This window comes from Tasmannia lanceolata, unplaced genomic scaffold (genome assembly GCF_043159265.1).
Source record: "Tasmannia lanceolata isolate RefF3 unplaced genomic scaffold, GAP_Taslan_0.1 ptg000020l, whole genome shotgun sequence".
Classification (NCBI taxonomy): Eukaryota; Viridiplantae; Streptophyta; class Magnoliopsida; order Canellales; family Winteraceae; genus Tasmannia; species Tasmannia lanceolata.
In genome coordinates, this window is record NW_027518697.1 from 13,984,644 (window position 1) to 14,003,948 (window position 19,305).

A 19,305-nucleotide genomic window follows, 5' to 3' on the forward strand; every position below is an offset into this window, starting at 1 on the left:
TGGCCCACACCATAAGATGATCCAAACCGTCCATTAGATGGACCACAGCCTAAATAGGTTGTGCCCCAAAAATCATTTCCATAGGTTGATCCTAACCCTCCGATCTACACAGGGTTGGGATCAACCCTCTAACATTCAGATCGGAGGGTTAAGATTAACCTATGGAAATGATTTTTGAGGCACAACTTATTCAGGCTGTGGCCAATCTAATGGACGGCTTGGATCATCCTATGGTGCGGGCCATACCGTACTTTTAATAAAGTGAGGAGTGCCCTCATTAAAATATAGCAGTGCTGATAACATTTCCCAATACAAATTGGGAACTATAATTACAAAATTCTCCAAATAATTAAGATAGCCCTACATAAATTCCAATTTATTTTCACCAAAATTCCCATATTTCTCTAATCAAAGGTAACTTTTTTCCTCAAAATAAATGCAAATTCAACAAAAATTTCAATTATTTCTCATATATTATTAGTTAAACAGTTGAGAATTCAAAAATTACCGAAAAAGATATTGTGGTGAAAACTGAACTCACATCCTTCCATGCCTTAATTAATCCAAAAATTTTCTAATTTTTTCCAAAGTATTCCCAAACAATTCTCAAAATTTTCAAAGTAATGCTAGCAAAATTACACGCAGAATTTATCTTTCAAAAACAGGAAAAGAAAATTACTCCCAGAATCCGAAAATATCCTCATTGCTTCGTGGCGATAAACTCAGTTTTCAGTTAAACGAGAAAGCAGTTTACACACAAAACTTGAAAAATTCAAAAACTACATTCAATTGGACTCGTAATTTTTTTAAAGAATATTTTCAATTATTTGGCCACTACAAACATGGCATACTAAATAATCTGCTTGAAAATGAAGCCGCCTCATCACTGGCTAATGATATCCAAATTGGGAGCCCAGGGAAAAAACAGGTATCCAAATAAAGCATCGCCACCCTCCGTTCTTGCCTTGCTGTAAAACCTATTATCATCAATGGTAAAGAATCATATAAGAACTTTAAAATATAAGATTATTTTTTTTAAGAAATTATTATTGACTAGAAAACAGTACACTGCGAATAATACTTGCTATTATGATTAAAGTTTTATGAGGTAGAGATAGAGATTGAGCTTAAACATGTATAACTATAAAGAAATTGGCTTAACAGACTCCACAGAGGCACAGGTTCCGGCCATCCACCTCGGCATGAACATATTTAGGGAGCAGATGGAAGGTAAGTTGGAAGTGGAAGATGATTCCTCTAATGTTATTTTTTAAGCTCAAGATAAGAGTGTAGAGACCCGTTTTGGATGAAATTTCGGTAACATATGATGAAAGATTTCTTTCTGTTGTCCATATTGAAATATTGCTAAGAGCGTCAACTTGGCCAAATCAGCGGGCCTTGAGAGATTCCTTGTATGTTAGGCAATCTTTGTCCGCTGACTTGCAACTGTAATCTTTTCTCTCTTTTAATATAGTTATCTTTTGCTTAAAAAAATAACTACAAAGAAATTTACATTTACGAGGTATTAAATGGTAGAAGGAAACTAAACATTTATAAGGTTATAACCTCAGGGGCCACAAAATTTTTCCCATTATGTATAGTATAGATTTGTTCCATTTTATGTAATAATTAAAAAGAAAGAAAATAATGGGTTCTTTTTATTGTAATAGTATTATGAACCTACTTTGAGAACATCAGCCTTTTTCTAGTTTATATGGAAATTGAATATGCTATTTTAGTAGTATTTATTGTTATAGTATTATGACTCATTGGTTTATTCTTTTTTATCTAAAAAACTATATATAGATCTGCTGGACTTGGCTTGATGGATCAAGGTGCTAACAAGGTGGGGTCAATGGTTTATCAGGCGGATAAACAGATCAGAGTCCATGATGTGGCTGTTAGAAGAGAACCAACCGCCACCCCTCATCTTAGTATTATGCTTCCTATTTTGAGTGTTTAAAAACCCTCTAGTCAATTATCGACTCGCCTAGTTGACTAAGTTTTCGCCCATCGGGTCGATCAAAAGCTCCTTTGACTCACTTGAGTCAATAAAAACCACTGCATAAGGGCGAATTCTTGGCTAGAGTACAAGTTTTAGAACACTGAAGCTAAGGGTGCAACTTGGGTTGGGTTGGGTAGAGCTTTTTGCTAAAAAAAAATTGGAAACAGCCCGAACAAGACCCAATTTTATGGTAAAATCTCAACCCAAATTCCCAAAAAATCAACCCGATTTGCACCTTTAGCATATCTCTTGATGTGTGCTAAGAAGGGTATTTAAGTGTTACTTGGATCTTGCAAAGCCTACACATTTTCTTCACATGCATATCTCCATCCCTAATATAAAAGTGATGCAAAAGAAGAAAAGATAAATGTTTGAAAAATAGAACCTGTACACATCGCGAGTGATCAAAATTCAATTGGCCCCGGCGCATCTCGCATGCTCATATTCAAACTGTTTCGCATGGTTCGTCTCCCGATTCCTGCATTGCCCTTTTGCATCATAGCAACAAACTCCCCGTAGTCGATCCGACCATCCTAAAACATAAAGAGATTAAGGGTTAAAAGGAATATGTGGCGTATAAGGAAACAAAGAAAGTATAAAGTCTGTGAGAAGCACCCCTTATGCTCTGTATGGTTGCCGGGTTTTTTTTGTTCCTGGAAGTTATGTGGGAGAAAAAAATACCCTGGGAGATAGGTGGGAAAAAAAAAGTCCTAGAAGTATCCTGGTAAAATAAAAATCCCATGTTTGGTTATGTGGGAGAAAAAAATACCCTGGGAGATACGGTGGGAGAAAAAAAAAACCTTTGTTTGGTTGCTTAAACTGTTGGGTAGAAAAAAATTCTTCTCAAGCTTATTTTTGGTTCCTGAGTTTATTTTTGTTCCTGGGGTTATCTTGGGATGGGATGAAAAGGCAATCATTACAAAAGTGGGATTAAAAAATTCACCCCACAAGTAATCATTACAAGAGTGGGATTAAAATAAACCTAGTGTTAAAAGGCAACCAAACATGGGATGAGACCAAAATTTAACTTACTCTCCCACAAAACTCCCAGGAACAAAAAAAACCTGGCAACCAAACAGAGCATAATGGTTTATCTTAGAGATAATGATAGATGAAAAAGAAGGCATGACAATTGACATATTCTTTAAATATAATAAGGAAAGTGATGTATCCGCTCCTTTTTCTTCCCAGGCTACCCCCTATAGTGTATTTATATCTCCTTCAACACTACAAGGGGTGGTCTGAGGAAGAATGGGGGTGAATATATCATTTCCTTAATACTAATACTAATAAATCTCTAGATGTCTGATATATGGTGAAAAAGGGTTTACTGATAATCATATGAAATGAGGAATGTTGAAATTAGAAACTTTGAAAGAATTGTAACTTACATTATCTTGATCAACTTCTCTGATAATATCCTCAAGAAGAACATCAGTCATGTTATGATCTTTACAAGCTTGCTGAAGCTCATCGACTGTAATATAACCACTTCCGTCCTTGTCAAAATATGAAAAGGCTGCAACTAGATGTTCTTCACGTTCCAGCTTGTTGAGATGAACTGTCGCAGCAATAAATTCCCCATAGTCGATGGTGCCACTGTTGTCCACATCAGCCTAAGAGGGATTCACACAATCAATAAACAGAGCAAGTACAGATCTCATCCCAATTACTATAAAAACTAATCCAATAAATCAAGGGTATTCCTGGATCCTAACATTGAAACCAATTTACATAACCCCATCGAAAACCAGCCATATAGAAAGCCTACCAGATAAGACATTTAATATTTTCGAGTATTCAGAGAATATTTTCCCTTTAGAACAGCTCCGGACATATGTATTTTACGTTCACCAACCAAAAAATAACAAATGGGATAAATTAACAACAAAAGAAGGAAGATGTCAATTAGAGTTTGTCCTCCTGTAATTTCTGAAAACTGACAGTTCAAGATGAGGGAAACATAGTGTTGCACCGAACAATAGATCACTATTACTGGAATAGTGAAACGAAGGCATCAAAAAGAGAATGTCATACTGAGGACAAGAAAGCAGGAATTAGACAAAAAAGAATACCATATACTTACCATTTGAAAAAAAGAAAAGAAAAAGACGAAAGAAAACCATATACTTACCATTTGAAAAAAAAAAAACCATATACTTCAACCAGCTTCCAGACAGTAAACAAAGATACTGGAGGAAAAATGATCAATCGGACTACTTTGTAATTCAAAAACACATGACACTATGATGGATAAAAGTTGCTACATGGATATTTATGTGCTTGAAACACTGGCCTCAAATATGCTACTTAATTATTTTTTCATTTTCTTTCGGAAGATGTAAGGTTTTCTTACCAACTCCATCTTTTCCACTCATCTATGTGGTGTTTAATATTTCCAATCGTTTACAATGGTCAGATAAATGCCAACTCTTAAGAATATGTGAAAAATGAAGAGCTCAGGCTCCCTTTCATCCTATCAAGTTCAAAGTGTGTTGTTATCTCACATGACAAAATAACATCAAAAGGGATATGAAATATGACACAAAATAACATCAAAAGAGACGCCATAACTTATACATAAGAACCAATGTAATCAACAATGCTCCAAACCTCCAAGATTCAAAAGCAGCACTCCATATTCATAGGAAAAGATGCAGCATCATGTTTCTACAACTGCCCCGTTATTGAATAAGAGGAAAGGTGATTCACTTTCATTAATTATTCATCATAAGAGAACAAGGACATTTTGTAGTTAATATGTAATCTTACTGCATCCATAAGAGCACGGATCTCTGATTCCTTTAGATTAGAGCCGTATCTTTTCAGACCAGCTTTCAGCTCATCAAATGTGATGGCACCACTGCTGTCAGTATCCATTGCAGTAAACATCTCCCTTAAACCAGCGATCTCCTCCTCGGAAAGGCTTTCAGCGATTACCTGGTGGCATACAACACAAATCTCAGATAATCCAATCACAAAAAGAAATGCAGAATCATTTCTAGAGAACAAAACCTGATAACAAAGAACTTCAAATACTAACAAAACTTTCAAAACAAAATATTGATGAAGAAATAGTGTCCAATAGGGCTTCTGGATGGTTGTCAGACTCATGATAACCATACAATGGTTGGAAAACAATAGGGAAAAATAAGCTGATACTAGAAATATGGCACTTTTTTCAATTTATTTTTAGGATCTATAGAGCAATCCATGTTCCTTTTTGTCCCATTGACCATACAAAAAATACTGAGGTTTGTTTCTACATTCAAATCGTTCTTTTATGGAAGCAAAGAACGAATAAACAAAGAATCCTTCCCACCATCAGGTCGGTCATGCATGCAAGGAAAGAAAAATACAGAATTGCCATGAGCAACACCCTGCATTTATGCAAGGATGAGCACACACCAGGCAACCATTCCAAAAAATTAATCGACATGCAGGAACCCGCCTTTTAGAGAAAGAAAAATAATTTTCACCACTCCTGTTATAGGCAGTGTTGTGCAAAAAATGTAAGTAATCAAACTTATCATATATACCTGTCCATGAGGCGTGACCTTTGTTTTTTTTTTTTCGCATTCTCTAGTGAACTCTGTTTTCTTTCACATTCTCTCCATCCCCTTCCCTCTCTCTTCGAAACATGGGTACAGAACTACCACCACCTTCTCCCCGTCCACCAACCCCATGCTGTTTACGCCTTGTGTGCATTTCTATCATCATCATTTCAGGTTTGGGTCTTTCGATTTTGTTCATTAGCTTTCAACCACGCATCGAGATGATATACAAAATGAATTTCTTCGGCATTCCTCATACTACTCTCGAACCGCAAAACAACCCTGATATTCTCGAACCCCAGAACGACCCTACCTCTTCTTCAAATGGAGAAGGTGCCCCTTCGGATTCTCCACCAGAAGAAGGTATCCCCTCCCGAGGCCATGATGCATATGAAGAGTATTTTTCCTTGTCGAGTGCAGAGTCCCAGGCTGGCTCTCCATCGTCTCCACCAGAAGATTCGTCGGCAATATGACATTTCTTGGCTCTTTTTGGGTGTGTTTCGGTTTGTTTCATTCTCTTCGATTTGTTTACATTCTTGGGCTTTATTTCTTCTTTTTGGGATTTGTTTCTTGGATTTTCCATTAGCAACACATGAATTCCTCATCTTTATTTCTTTCTTCTCACTAGGTTTTTTTGCATTTTTCTCTCTCTCTCTTTGGGGTTTCTTTCCGTCCACGTCACATTGGGTTTTCTTGAGGTTTCTTTCCGTCCCTGTTTCATTTGGTTTTTTTTGGGTTTCTTTGTCAACAGGGTTTCTGTGTTGGATTTCAATCTTTAACACAAGAATTCTTCGTATATGAATAAGAGTTTTTCCATCCAAAAAAATACATGTATATGAGTTGCATCCATTAAGTGTTCAAAAAGGGTCAGGCATTCATTATATTTGTTTAACCACTATGAGAACAAACTTCTCTCAATATACAAAATCCCGAGTTTTATTATAGACCAAGCAAAGATTACCAGTCGGGTAATCCTTTGGGCATGTTTTCTTAATCTATGTTGAATTTATTTTGATCACAAATGAAATCTAGTAACTAGGAATCCCATAATTTCAATAGAGGGATAACATTTTATCATATGTTGCTTCCAGGGCATTCCACTGTGTCTTGATCCCTTAATCGAGCCAGTGTTAACTAACAGACACACTGAATTGGCAAATATATTTAATAACATTTTGGTTTTCTCCAACATCTCAATTTTGACATCCTCTATAGAAAGTGAATGTAAGTTTCTTTTTTCCATACTTCAAGATAGGAAAAGTAGGATGGGAGGAATAAATTTATCCTTACAAACCATGTTAAAGCAATGCATGTGCATGTTTGTTGTGATTTCAAGGGAAAGATGCCTGCATCAATCATTCCAAAGTCCAAACACATGATGGGATGGCTAGTTTAATCGGAATAACAACACTATTTCATGTGGTATACCTACTGATCATACTATTTTAACACTTATCATTGTTATTGTGACCTTGTTTTTTTCTTGTTTTGCTATGTGTTGAGAAAATCTTATAACGTCACCTTATTGGCTATTTCAAGTTTTATGCTTCTTTTTACCGGGTAAGAAAAGAATATTAAGAAAAATGAAACAGTAGAATATAATACAAAAGAGTAAAGAAGGGCATCTAGACCCAAAAGGACTTCATAAGAAAGAAATATTACCGGATTCCTTTTTTTTTTCGGAAACGGTCATGGCCGCGAGTCTCTCTGGTGAGTATAGGGTAGATTGTCTCTTGAGCGCTGCTCCTCCGAGTTAGCCGTAGGTGGAGGGGGGTTTTGCGGCTGGAGAGGCCCTCTTGGGGTGGTGGTGCTTGTCCTTCTATATCGTGGTGTTTCTTCCAGTTCAGCCATTATTTCTTCCCATTCAGAATCGGTTCCAGAAGTCTTTGTGGTAGAACATTCTACTTCATAAACCTCAGGTTCATCGAGCTCCTCATCAGATTCTTCAATACTCTCTTCAGATTCGATCTCGGTCTCTGAATCCTCACTGGTTTCGGTGCCGGAATCTGGTGGGTTTTCCCAAAGGAGTGGCCTGCACATTCTCTAGGTTTGGGTGTGGGAGGATAGTATTATTATAATAAGAAGGATGATCGAGGGCGGGGTGATCGATTTTGTGTCCGGCGCTGGTGTAGCGACAGGCTCTAATCGGATTCCCTTAGGAGAGGATTGTTCCGAAACTTCTTGGGTTGATGTGAAGAATAAGTGGTCCAATAGACTGGATAGGATATCCCGTCTCCGGTCGGTGGGTGGTTTGGGAGATTGGAGGTGCTGTAGATGTGGGTTTAGGAATTTAAAAAAAGGAAGTCTTGTTGGGAGTGCAATAAAATTTGGTCCAACCTGGATTACAATTTTCCTTCTTTTCGGAGTCGGGTTGCTATGGCAGATGGTCGGAAGCTGGGGAGATCTAAGGAGGCGACAACTGAGATCCCTTTAGAACCCAGAAAGCAAACATTTGAACCCCAGATTTCTGAGGGTGTGAGCTTCTCTCTGGAAGTAGTTCCATTACAGTCTATAAGCAATGCTGCATTGGGAATATGGGGTAGGGTTTCTCCAAGATGGTTAGGGGACTTAAAAGGTATGGAAAGGTGGTTGAGAAGTAGGAAGGGAATCAATTCTGAAGTTATTGTTTACAGACTTGCAGAACTGGAGATACTGATCAGTGTTCAGATGGGGATGGATAGAACTAAACTAATGAATGTCTGGTCTAATGCAATAAATTCACCATTTATGGAGCTTTCATTATGGGATCAGAAGTTCTGTCCCGAGGGTCATCCCATCTGGTGGAGCATAGAAGGAGTCCCGCCTCAGGCGTGGTGTGAGGAAAATTTCCGACGGATTGGTGAGAAAATCGGCAAGGTGGTGGAAATGGATCAATCTTGTCAATCTGGGCAGGGTTATTCCACTGCTCGGTTACAAATTTCTGTTGAAGGAAGTATTGGTAAGGAGTTGTCCATCCCAGTTTCACTGGATGGAGCCGTCCGCTGGGTTCGAGTTTGGAAGGAGGAGGCAACTGAGAGGTTGGATCTTACTAAGATTAGATTTCAGGTCGAAGGTGAAGGTGAGGAGGAGGATTCCGTGCGGGATTTTTCAGCGGATGCATCATTGGGGGCGGCGGCGGAGGAGGAGCCTGTGATCGGAGAAGGGGTTTTCGGTTCTGAACCAGTCCCGGTGGACGAGGAGGCACAGGATAGTGAACTGGGCTATCATGCGGTGCACGGTAGTGCAGAGACACTTGGCGGAATTTTTGAAAATCAAAAAAATCTATCCCCTGTAGGCTACAGGTGGCCCAGCATTTGTGGAGGGTCTACTGTTAGTTCAGACGGGGTGGGCCCTCCCTGTCACGTGAACAGCTTCTCTGATATAATTGCAGCTCTCTCTCCCAGGCATTCGAAAAAGACGGATTCGACTTCTCAGCGAGATCCGGCTCTTGATGTCTATGTCAGGAAGGACTGGGATGAAGATTGGTTGCCACCTGTAGCAGAACATGGTCAATGGTCGGAGGCCCTTACTTGCGATGAAAGGATTGGTGGGTCCATTCGTAATGGGCCTGGAGTTTTAAGCAACGAATGGTCGGATTCCTTCTATCCTATCTGTTACTTACGTATGGAGAAAGTTCGTTCAGACGATATCAATTGTTGTAGGGATCGAAGGGAGACTGAAGGAGGGAATGATTCATGTCTTTCGCTCTCTATGGAAGACAGACCTCTGCGAGTGGAGTTTCTATCGGACGTTAGAAGATCGGAAGTTGCTGCTCCTAGAATTCCTCTAGCTGAAGATGTTTCGCATATTAACTTCGATTCAGATCTCGAGGAAGATAGCATATTGGAGGTAGCATCGTGGCCTTTCGAGAGAAGCTCCCAGGGGGATAGAGGAGCGTATGGGGCCATATTTCAAAAAGTAGGTGAGAAATTTTCACAGGAGGGAGCGAGCATGTGTGCAGGTTGCCGGTCCTTGAGCTTAGAGATTGAGGGATGTGTGGGTTTTTGGGATCTCCAGAATAAAGGGAGACCCGATGTGGTCATCCGATTGGATAGTCTTGGCAATTTGGTGCTGGAGAAATTCCAGAAGTTTTCCTTTACTTCCGTGGCCTATGATTCGATCTGCCGATTGCCTTGTATTAAGGGTGGGTCAAAGTTGCAGAGTGTCGGTAAAGGAATTAAGAAAAAATCTAAATTCTTTATTAGTCCGTTGCAGTTAGGGGAGGGGTCAAGACTGAATAGACCCCCTCTGGAGCTAGCTATCGATCCTCCAAGTGCTCCGGTAGGAGGCACCGATCTTGAGGCCATTGATGTGTTTGTTGGTCATGTGGTGGGGGTCAGCAAGGAGCTGGGTGTGGTTTATGCCGAGTCTGCGGAAGATTATATTTCTGAAATTCAATCTGCCGAGCCGAGAGATTCTGTGAATAAGGAATCTTTGCGTAAGGGTACCGGAGAACTTTCAAGTAGGAAAGATAGAGAATTACAGAAGTTAAGGATCGACTTAAATTTTGCGAGAGAAGCGGCTTTGATGGGAGACTCGGTGGTCAAGTCGAGAAGAACTCCTAGTGGTAGGAGGGGGAAGCGCGCAGAACTATTCAGTGGGTGATGAAAATCCTTTCATGGAATGTTAATGGCCTGAATCATCAGGAGAAGCGACTTCACGTGAAGGCGTTGGTTCGAAAGATAAAACCAGATCTAATTTGCATACAAGAAACTAAAATGGAGGTTGTAAATAGAAGTGTCGTGCTGGGATTAGGAGTACCAGAGGGCTGGGATTTTTCTTTTGTGGGCTCTTCTGGCGCCTTGGGTGGGATTCTAGTAACGTGGAATGAAAATGTCTGGCGACTCCAGGATGTATGGAGGGGCAGGTTCTCTCTGTCGGTGGTTTTAAAGAAGGAGGACAATTCACTGTGGTTGTTTTCAGGGGTTTATGGTCCGGTGCGTAGAGATGAAAAAAGTCAATTTTGGGGGGAATTGGAAAAGGTCAGGGAGTTTTGGTCCATTCCTTGGTGTATTGGGGGGGACTTCAATGAGGTGAAAGAAGTGGGTGAAAGATTGGGTTGTAAGAGGTCTACCATCAATATAGAAGCTTTTGTTGAGTTCATTGCAAAATTTGAGCTTATTGACATATCTATGTTGGGAGCCTCTTTTACGTGGTCCAGGGGTCCCCGAAAAAGTAGGCTGGATCGATTCCTTGTCAGTGCTGAGTGGCTGGCTTTGGTCCCTGAGAGTTTCTCTCGAGCATTGGTGCATTCGGTCTCGGATCATTGTCCTCTTCTTCTCGACCCTCGTCTAGAGTCTTGGGGTTATCCTCCCTTCAGGTTTGAAATGGCTTGGCTCAAATTCCCAAACATGGAGGATCTGTTGGGGAATTGGTGGTCCTCGTGTCATGTGGAGGGTCCTGCAGATGTGGTGATTGGAAAAAAAACTTAGATTTGTTAAGCAAAATCTGAAAGCTTGGTCTAAGAATCAAAATCATCTGAACCAAGCTAGGAAGTTTTGGTTGGAAAACCGTCTCAAAGAACTGTCAGCGCTGGAGGAATGTGGACTCAGTTCCGAGGTCGAATGGGAAGAGTTGGGAAAAGTCAAGGAGGAACACAAAGGGCTGCTGCTGCGGGAAGAAATTTCTTGGAGACAAAAATCTAGGGTGAAATGGCTGAAGGAAGGCGACAAAAATTCGGCTTACTTCCATGAGATGGCCAGCGCTAGAAGAAGATCGAATATTGAGTCTATATCAGTCAATGGCATTATGTTGAATTCTCAGGAAGAGGTTTCCTCGGCTATTGTTGAGTTTTATACCGATTTATATGCTTCAGAAGGGAGGTTACGTCCTATTCCCGAGGGAGTGGATTTCAGCAGCTTAAACCTGGTCGAAAGTGCAAGTTTAGAACAGCCGTTTGCGGAGGAGGAGGTGGCAAAAGGGTTGTTTGCGCTTCCCAAGGACAAAGCTCCAGGTCCGGATGGTTTTTGCTTAGCTTTTTTCCAATCTTGTTGGCCGGTTGTTAAAGGTGATATCCTTCGGTTCTTCAAGGAATTCTTTGAAGGAATGAGTCTTGATAAAAGTACAGGGGCTACCTTTATCACATTGATCCCCAAAGTAAAAGGGGCATCCAGGGTGTCTGAATTTTGGCCAATCAGTCTGGTTGGATGCTTGTACAAGGTGTTGGCCAAGGTGTTAGCAGATAGGCTTAAAGTAGTACTCCCATTACTAATTTCTGATAGTCAGAGTGCTTTTGTGAGTAGGAGACAAATATTGGACTGTTCTTTGATTGCGAATGAAGTCATTGAATCATATTCCAGAAGTGGCTCAGGGGGAGTATTATGCAAACTCGATATGGAGAAGGCCTATGACAGAGTGGACTGGGAGTGTTTGGACTATCTTCTCGGGAGGATGGGTTTCGGCAACCGCTGGAGAGGGTGGATGAAGCAGTGCATTTCATCGGCATGGTTTTCGATTCTGGTAAATGGATCGCCAAAAGGTTTCTTTCAGTCCTCCAGAGGGTTAAGGCAAGGTGATCCACTTTCTCCCTTTCTGTTTGTAATCATAGCAGAGACCCTTAACCGGTTGATAGTAAGAGGAAGCAGTAGGGGGCTGTTGCAGGGCTTTAGCATCGGTCGAAACAAAGTTGAAGTGTCGCTTTTGCAATTTGCTGACGATACCCTCTTGTTCTGTACCTCTGATAGGGTCAAGATTTTAAATCTGAAGGCTGTGCTAAGATGTTATGAGTTGATCACAGGTCAACGATCAAATTTCCAGAAATCCAGTTTGTTTGCTATAAACACTCCCTTAGCAGAAGCTATCGATTTTGCAGATGTGATGGGATGCAGGCTGGAGTCTTTACCGTCATCGTATCTTGGGCTTCCTTTGGGAGTTGGAAATCCAAAAAAAGAGCTATGGAATCCTATTGTAGAGAGAATCGAAAGAAGGTTGGAAACATGGAAGAGAAAACTTCTGTCGAAAGGTGGAAGGTTGGTGTTAGTCAAGGCAGTTTTGGCTAACATTCCGGTATATTACCTATCCCTATTTACCTGCCCGGTGAGTGTCATTTTGAAAATTGAAAGGATTCAAAGAAGATTCCTGTGGGGTGGGTCAAATTCGAAAGGCGGAATTCCCTTAGTAAAATAGGAAAAGGTTTGTGTTCCTCTAACAAATGGAGGGCTGGGGATAAGGAGGTTGAAAACTTTCAACCGTGCTCTGTTGGGAAAATGGTTATGGCGTTTTGGTGTGGAACAATCCTCGCTATGGGTCAAAGTTATAGGGAGCAAGTATGGGTTCTTACAAGGTAAGTGGTGTTCGGATGATAAGTATGGTAAAAAAGGAGGATCAATTTGGCGTAATATTTTGAGACTTAAGCAAAATTTTGAGGCTGGCATTCGGTTTAGAGTTTACATAGGAGATCGTATCAAATTTTGGTTGGACCCTTGGTGCGCCGCTTAAACTTTGGCGGAGCTTTTTCCGGGGCTGTTTTCAGTGGCCTTGGTCAAAGAAGTGTCGGTTTCTGATTGCTTCCAGAGAATTCACAATCAGGTGGTTTGGACTCTTTGCTTCCGACGGAACTTTTTTGACCGAGAACTACCGGAAATCTCTCAACTGCTAACTCTTATTGAGGGGTGTTATATAAAAAGGAGTGGGGTGGACAAACGGATCTGGAGTTGGACTGCTTCTGGAATGTTTTCAGTGAAATCTTTTTATCATCATCTTCTCTCTGCGTCTGGGTCCCCTAGCTGTGCTGGTATTTGGAAGTTTCTGGGGCCCCCATCGGTCTCATTTTTCAGTTGGGCAGTGTGCAATGGGAGGATTCAGACCATTGATTTTCTTAGAAAACGGGGCATGTGCCTGGTGGATCATTGTTCGCTCTGTATGGAGGATGGGGAATCGATTGATCACCTTTTTATTCACTGTAAGTTTTCAAGGGCGATTTGGGCCCTCATTCTGGTCAGATTTGGTATCTGTTGGGTTTTTCCCAAGTCGATTGCAGATTTACTATTGAGTTGGGATTTTGCGCCATGGAGGAAAAAAGGTAAGGTGCTCTGGAGGTTATGTTTGATAGCATTGTGGTGGGTTATTTGGAAGGAACGAAACTCGAGAGTATTCGAAGGGGTGGCAAAGTCAGCTTATTGGTTATATACTAAAATTATAGCTTTAGTCGTTTTTTGGGTCCAAAGTATCCCTTTGTTTAAGTTTGTCTCAGCCTTCGAGCTTTGGGAGGGGTGGCACATTGTGTGCTGTGAAAGTCTGCACAGAGAGAAGATAAGCCTAAAGTGGGAAGCCCCTCCTGATGGTTATATTAAATTGAATTTTGGGTCCTATCTTGGGAATCCGGGTCCAGCTGGGGTTGGAGGGCTTTGTAGGGACTCCCGAGGGGTAGTGTCGTGGGCTTTCGCATGACCAATTGGAATATCTGATTCATCTGAAGCGGAAGTAAGGGCAGCATATCAAGGGATTAAGCGTCTCAGTTTGGATTCTTATGATCGGACAATTGTGGAAGGAGACTCTTCAAATGTCATCGGATGGTTATCGGGGCAAGTGGCTCCTCCGTGGCGATTTTTAAACTACTTTGAGGAAATTAATGATCTTATTGAGCACTCTTCCATCGTCTGTAAGCATATTCGTCGCGTAGCAAATGGGGAAGCGGACTCCCTCGCTCGATCTGGAGTTTTTAAGGAAGGGTTGGAGTGGTTCGATTTCCTTCCTCCGTGAGAAGTGGGCGATTTGTTTGATGTATTTTTGTTGTTCTGTTTTATTATTTCTTGTATCTCTGTTTATCTCGTGTGGTCCATCTCGGCCCCTTTTAATATATTATCTTTCAAAAAAAAGAAAAAGAAATATTACCAAAATCCACTTCATTTTAGTTTCTCAACCAAATCATGGAATTATAAATTTTTGTGATAGTGCCAAACCAAAGTAATTTAGACATGCACGGCTAGTGATTTAGTCTATAAACATAGTCAAACACAATTAGTGTAGAAAACCAGACAGGCCAAAACCAATCAAAACACAAGCAAAGGATGAATAAACAAGGAATCCCTCCCTCCATCAGGTCAGTCATGCATGCTAGGAAAGACAAATACAGAATTGCCACAAGCAACACCCTACATCTATGCAAGGATGAGCAAACACCAGGCAAGCATTTTTTTCACCTAGTTGTCCAAAAAGTTAATCGACATGGGAGGAACCAGCCTTTTGTAGAAAGAAAAATTATTCTTATCACTCCCGATATAGGCAGTGTTGTACAAAAATGTAAGTAATCAAACTTATCATCTATACCTATCTATGAGTTGCATCCTTTAAGTGTTAAAAAACAGTCAGACGTTCATTATAGTTGTTTAAGCACTATAAGTACAAAGCAGTATTTTGCATGCTTGGGATTTCTGACTTTCTGTTCATGAGTACTTTAGCCTTCTGTTCGTAGGTCCAGTTCCTGATATGTTTATTCACATCATATGGATGGATCAGATATCAAAGATCTCATTAATATCGACAAAGTATATAGGTAGAGAAAGTGAAGTTATATCTGATACAAGAGACATTAATGCTGTCAATGAGTCAGCAGGCCAATGTGACTAGAGGCCTAGTCCACTCTCAGTTGGGCTTGAACCTGACATGAGGGCCCATGGGCCAAGATAGGTAGTTAAGCATGGAGTCATGACATGAGTATAATAATTTAAACAGTGAGGATGTAAATATTAGTTCTTACTTACACGTAGATAATAACACTATAGTGCTTTACCACAATTAGCAGGTTAGTTTGCTGATATTTATCACGTAACTTTTTTTCAGTGGAATGGAACCTGCTTCAAATTTTCTGTCCATTGGCATGTATGAGTTCCTTTATGAACAACAGGTTCATCTTTCTCTCCTTTTCCTCAATTCAACCAATAAAGGTAAAGATGCTGCAATATACTATTGGACATAAACCAATAGTATAAGAAAAGAGGGCCACTTAAACAGGAAAATATACTATTGGACATAAAACATCTAGCCGTAAGACAGAGATACAGTAGTATATTATTCTATAAAAAGCTTAAACTTGGAGGATAGGATGTGTCAAATACAGAAGAATAACTGAATGTAGTAATTGTATTAGACTGGAGGTAATAAAGAAGAAATTATTTAATTGTAAATGAGTTTTGACTGAGACTAATATGTAAGCTACAAGAAATATGCAAACTTTTAATCATTCATCGATGATCATACTATAAAAGAGAATTCCATCATGAATATTGACATAACAGTAAGAAGTTTCCATAAATGGTAGTAGTAACTGTATTCAATGTCAAAAGGCAATATAACCATCAAAACAATAGCTGCTGGGGTCAGGGAGGAGTGGAGGATGAATGGTATCAATAGGATGCCAGTTTCAACATAATTAATTAGGACCTGTAATGCTAGTTAAACCATCCAAACAGACAATTTTCTTTTCTGTTTTGAAAGATTCTAGCACATAAACAATTTGATCTATGTCAAGGAGTATCCATGTTTTGGTGTTAGCATATTTACTCACCCGTAAAGCCATCTTCTTCAACTTGTTCATTGCAGAGAATTGTTTAAGGCGAGATAATACTGCTGGATCCAATGCTCTGTCAGGAGCAACTCCATTTTCACATATCCAAGGATGACCTAAGTACAAAAGTAAAAGTTATATCAATGTTGTGATGATCCACACCTTGAGGAGAGAATTTCCCCATGCAGGCAGGGCGACAGTCGATTACTTCTACTTGGATTTTATGAGAAATACGAAAATACATTTACAAATGGATGATATGGATCGCTTGTGCAAACTTTATGAAGCCAGTAACTTTAAGCTCAAGGAGGGGCAAAAAGGATCCATACACTCCTAACAGCTTGTTTACCAATTCGTCTTGTATGGATCCTTTTCTTAAGAAAGATTACTATATAAATCGGGCTGAACGCAGCCTACAAGTAGTATATTAATAGAATAAGTTATTAAGATAACTACTTGTTTTGATATTCTCATATTCTTAATATTTTGCATAATGCATATAGTTATGCTTTGGCACAAATTTTTTTTTTTTTTGAGCCATTTGCATTGGCACATTCGTTTTAAGCAATTAGCAGAGAACTAGCATAATTTCGTTATTTCTGAACATGACTGAAACCAGCCTGGATTTTGAGAAAAGAAACACATTGCAAACCGTCCTCAATTTACCTTTTAAAAAAGTGCACCAAGGGTACTGAACTGAGGGTATTATGGTCATATGAAATGGTTTTGTAGTCCATTCAGAGACATGATTGTTATCATCAATTTGTTCACAAATGACACTCTTTATTATGTCTTATTTTTAATGATAAGACAATTTATTAATTTGCCCAAGCGTATCTTATAAACTATTGTGTGAAAGATTATAGGAGGGGCTATGGTTCAAAAAAAAAAAAAAGATTATAAAAGGGGCTAACATACATAGTACTTCATGGGCAGTCAGGCGATCGGAAGGGCGAGAAGTGAGCATTTTCTGGATAAGATCCTTGGCACTGTCAGAAATCAGAGGCCATGGATCTGAGTCAAAATCAATAACTCCCTTCAACACTGCGTCAAATATCCCCTGCTGTGTTTCTGAACTCAAAACAGAAAAAAAAATAAAAATCAGCATACTAGTTTAATCGAATCATTAGCTTGTAATGACACAAGTATCTAAATGTCATACCTGCCCAAAACGGTGGCACACCGCTCAGCAATATGTAGAGTATAACTCCTGCCGTCCACACATCTGCTTCTGGCCCATAATGCTTACATAGCACCTCGGGAGCAACATAATAGGGGCTCCCAACCACATCCGTGAAAATCTGACCTGAAGAAATAGGGTAAAATGAACCATATAACTCCAAACAGTACTGATTAAAGTAGCAGACTTTGAAGTTATTCTAGAACTGAAATGTTTAGACCCAGTGATAAAAACAATGTAATCCTATTTTTTTGGAATTACAATTGATTTTATAAAGAGAGATCGAATGGCGAAAATAGTACTACAATAAGAAACGGAAGGCAGGGATAAGGAATTTCAAACAGGGTGAAATCAAGTATGAAAGTGTGGACAATAATGCAGGGCCCTGATTGTAGAATTATGAAACTACTTCGCAAGGGAAGATAATTGGCACTATAAAAGTAATAGCAAATTACAATAAAAAATGATACCATAGAGGCAGACAATGCAGAGAACATTTCAGGGGCAACAAAATCAGACTTATAACATCATTCTGCAATTGAAAATATTTCCATTTTTTTTGAATTCATTGTGATGTAAATTGTAATGCAACTCTATCTATGGTGCCAAGACTTGATGTTGTTACCTGGTTTGAAGAAAACCGAGAGCCCAAAATCGATGGCTTTGAGGGAGGAATCGTCATCTTTGTTAACCAGCAAGAAATTCTCTGGCTTCAAATCCCTATGCATAACTCCTAGAGAATGACAAGCCTCAACAACACCCACAATAATCCTCGTCAATTCAGCCGCTTTCTTCTCAGTATAATGTCCTCTCTGAATAATCCGATCGAACAATTCACCCCCAGCGCATAATTCCATCACAATATGAACATATAATGAATCTTCATAAGCTCCTTTTATCATCACCACATTCTTATGACCAGATAAATGGTGCATTATCTGAATCTCCCTCCTAACATCTTCAACATCTTCCTTAGAAATCAATTTCCTTTTCGAGATCGATTTACACGCATAATCAATCCCAGTTGAAATCTCAGTACATAAATAAGTCGTCCCGAATTGTCCTTGCCCTAATTTACGACCTAACGCGTATAGATCACGAATGTTTGCGGTCTTATGACCTAATACAAAATACGCCTGGTTATCTCCCCCTCGTCTCATGCTTTTCTCCTTGATAACTAAATTGAAATTTGATGGATCGTTGTTATCCTCACAAACAGGTAGGGATTTAGGGGAATGATCAGATGGGTTTCGTCTAGATATAGATTGATCTACGGGCTCCGCGTAGCCCTGAAAATACTTCCCGCTGAAAGATCCACGGCATGTATTGCCCATGAAACAAACAGGAATCCACAAACCCTATAACCTTTACCCTTGTTCAAGAAAAATCCATCAACAAAACCCTAATTTCCACAACACAACTTGCTTTTCACTCAAAACCTTTTCAACTTCTACACATACAGACAGAATTCCACAAGAAAACCTCTTTTCCACTCAAAATCTTTTCAATTTCTACACATACAACAACATTCAAAATCAAAATATAAATAAAAACAGAAATAATAAAAACCTAGATTCAGATCACAGCTGGAGAAAAACTGTTTAGCAAATCAATCAACAAACTTTTCTAAGAATTTCAAAGATTATACATGAGATAAATGGATCTGGAAGCTCTTTCTTGTGGAAAAGTCAGAATTTTGGATCATAAAAAAGCTATAGAAGAGAGGGAAAGGAAAAGGTTTGGGAAGTGATATTTCCCCCCCTCTGTCGGATAAAATCCCCCCCTCTTAACGTTATCCGTTAAGTTTTAAAGGAAAAGAAAAACGTTACCGGGGATGAATTTATCTTCAATCAGTGAACCATTCTCACAGAAAGGGACGGGGGATTTTATCCATTTAGGGGGGGGGGGGGGGGGGAAGTTTTTACCGGCCAAAAAGAGTGACTGGATTTGAAGCTCGCATTTAAAGGCGGAGATTGTTGGACGCGATTTTCAAGGACCCCATTTTTCCTTTTCCACCCCTACTTGTATTTCCGTTTTTTATTTAATTTTTTGCTGACTAGGGCTTTTGATTTCCGATGTGTCT

General features: G+C 39.7%; 1 protein-coding gene across 1 annotated transcript; it reads right to left on the reverse strand.

Annotated features, from left to right (window-relative positions):
- Positions 1-675: 675 nt before the first annotated feature.
- On the reverse strand, positions 676-19,011 carry LOC143855141 (calcium-dependent protein kinase 26-like). Its single transcript, XM_077365352.1, has 8 exons — positions 17,848-19,011; positions 17,205-17,348; positions 16,961-17,113; positions 16,043-16,158; positions 4,778-4,945; positions 3,397-3,621; positions 2,391-2,538; positions 676-977 (listed from the first exon to the last, which is right to left on the reverse strand). The coding sequence occupies exons 1-7, from the start codon at positions 18,554-18,556 to the stop codon at positions 2,410-2,412; spliced, it is 1,644 nt and encodes a 547-aa protein (XP_077221467.1). The 5' UTR covers positions 18,557-19,011; the 3' UTR covers positions 676-977; positions 2,391-2,409.
- Positions 19,012-19,305: the final 294 nt, after the last annotated feature.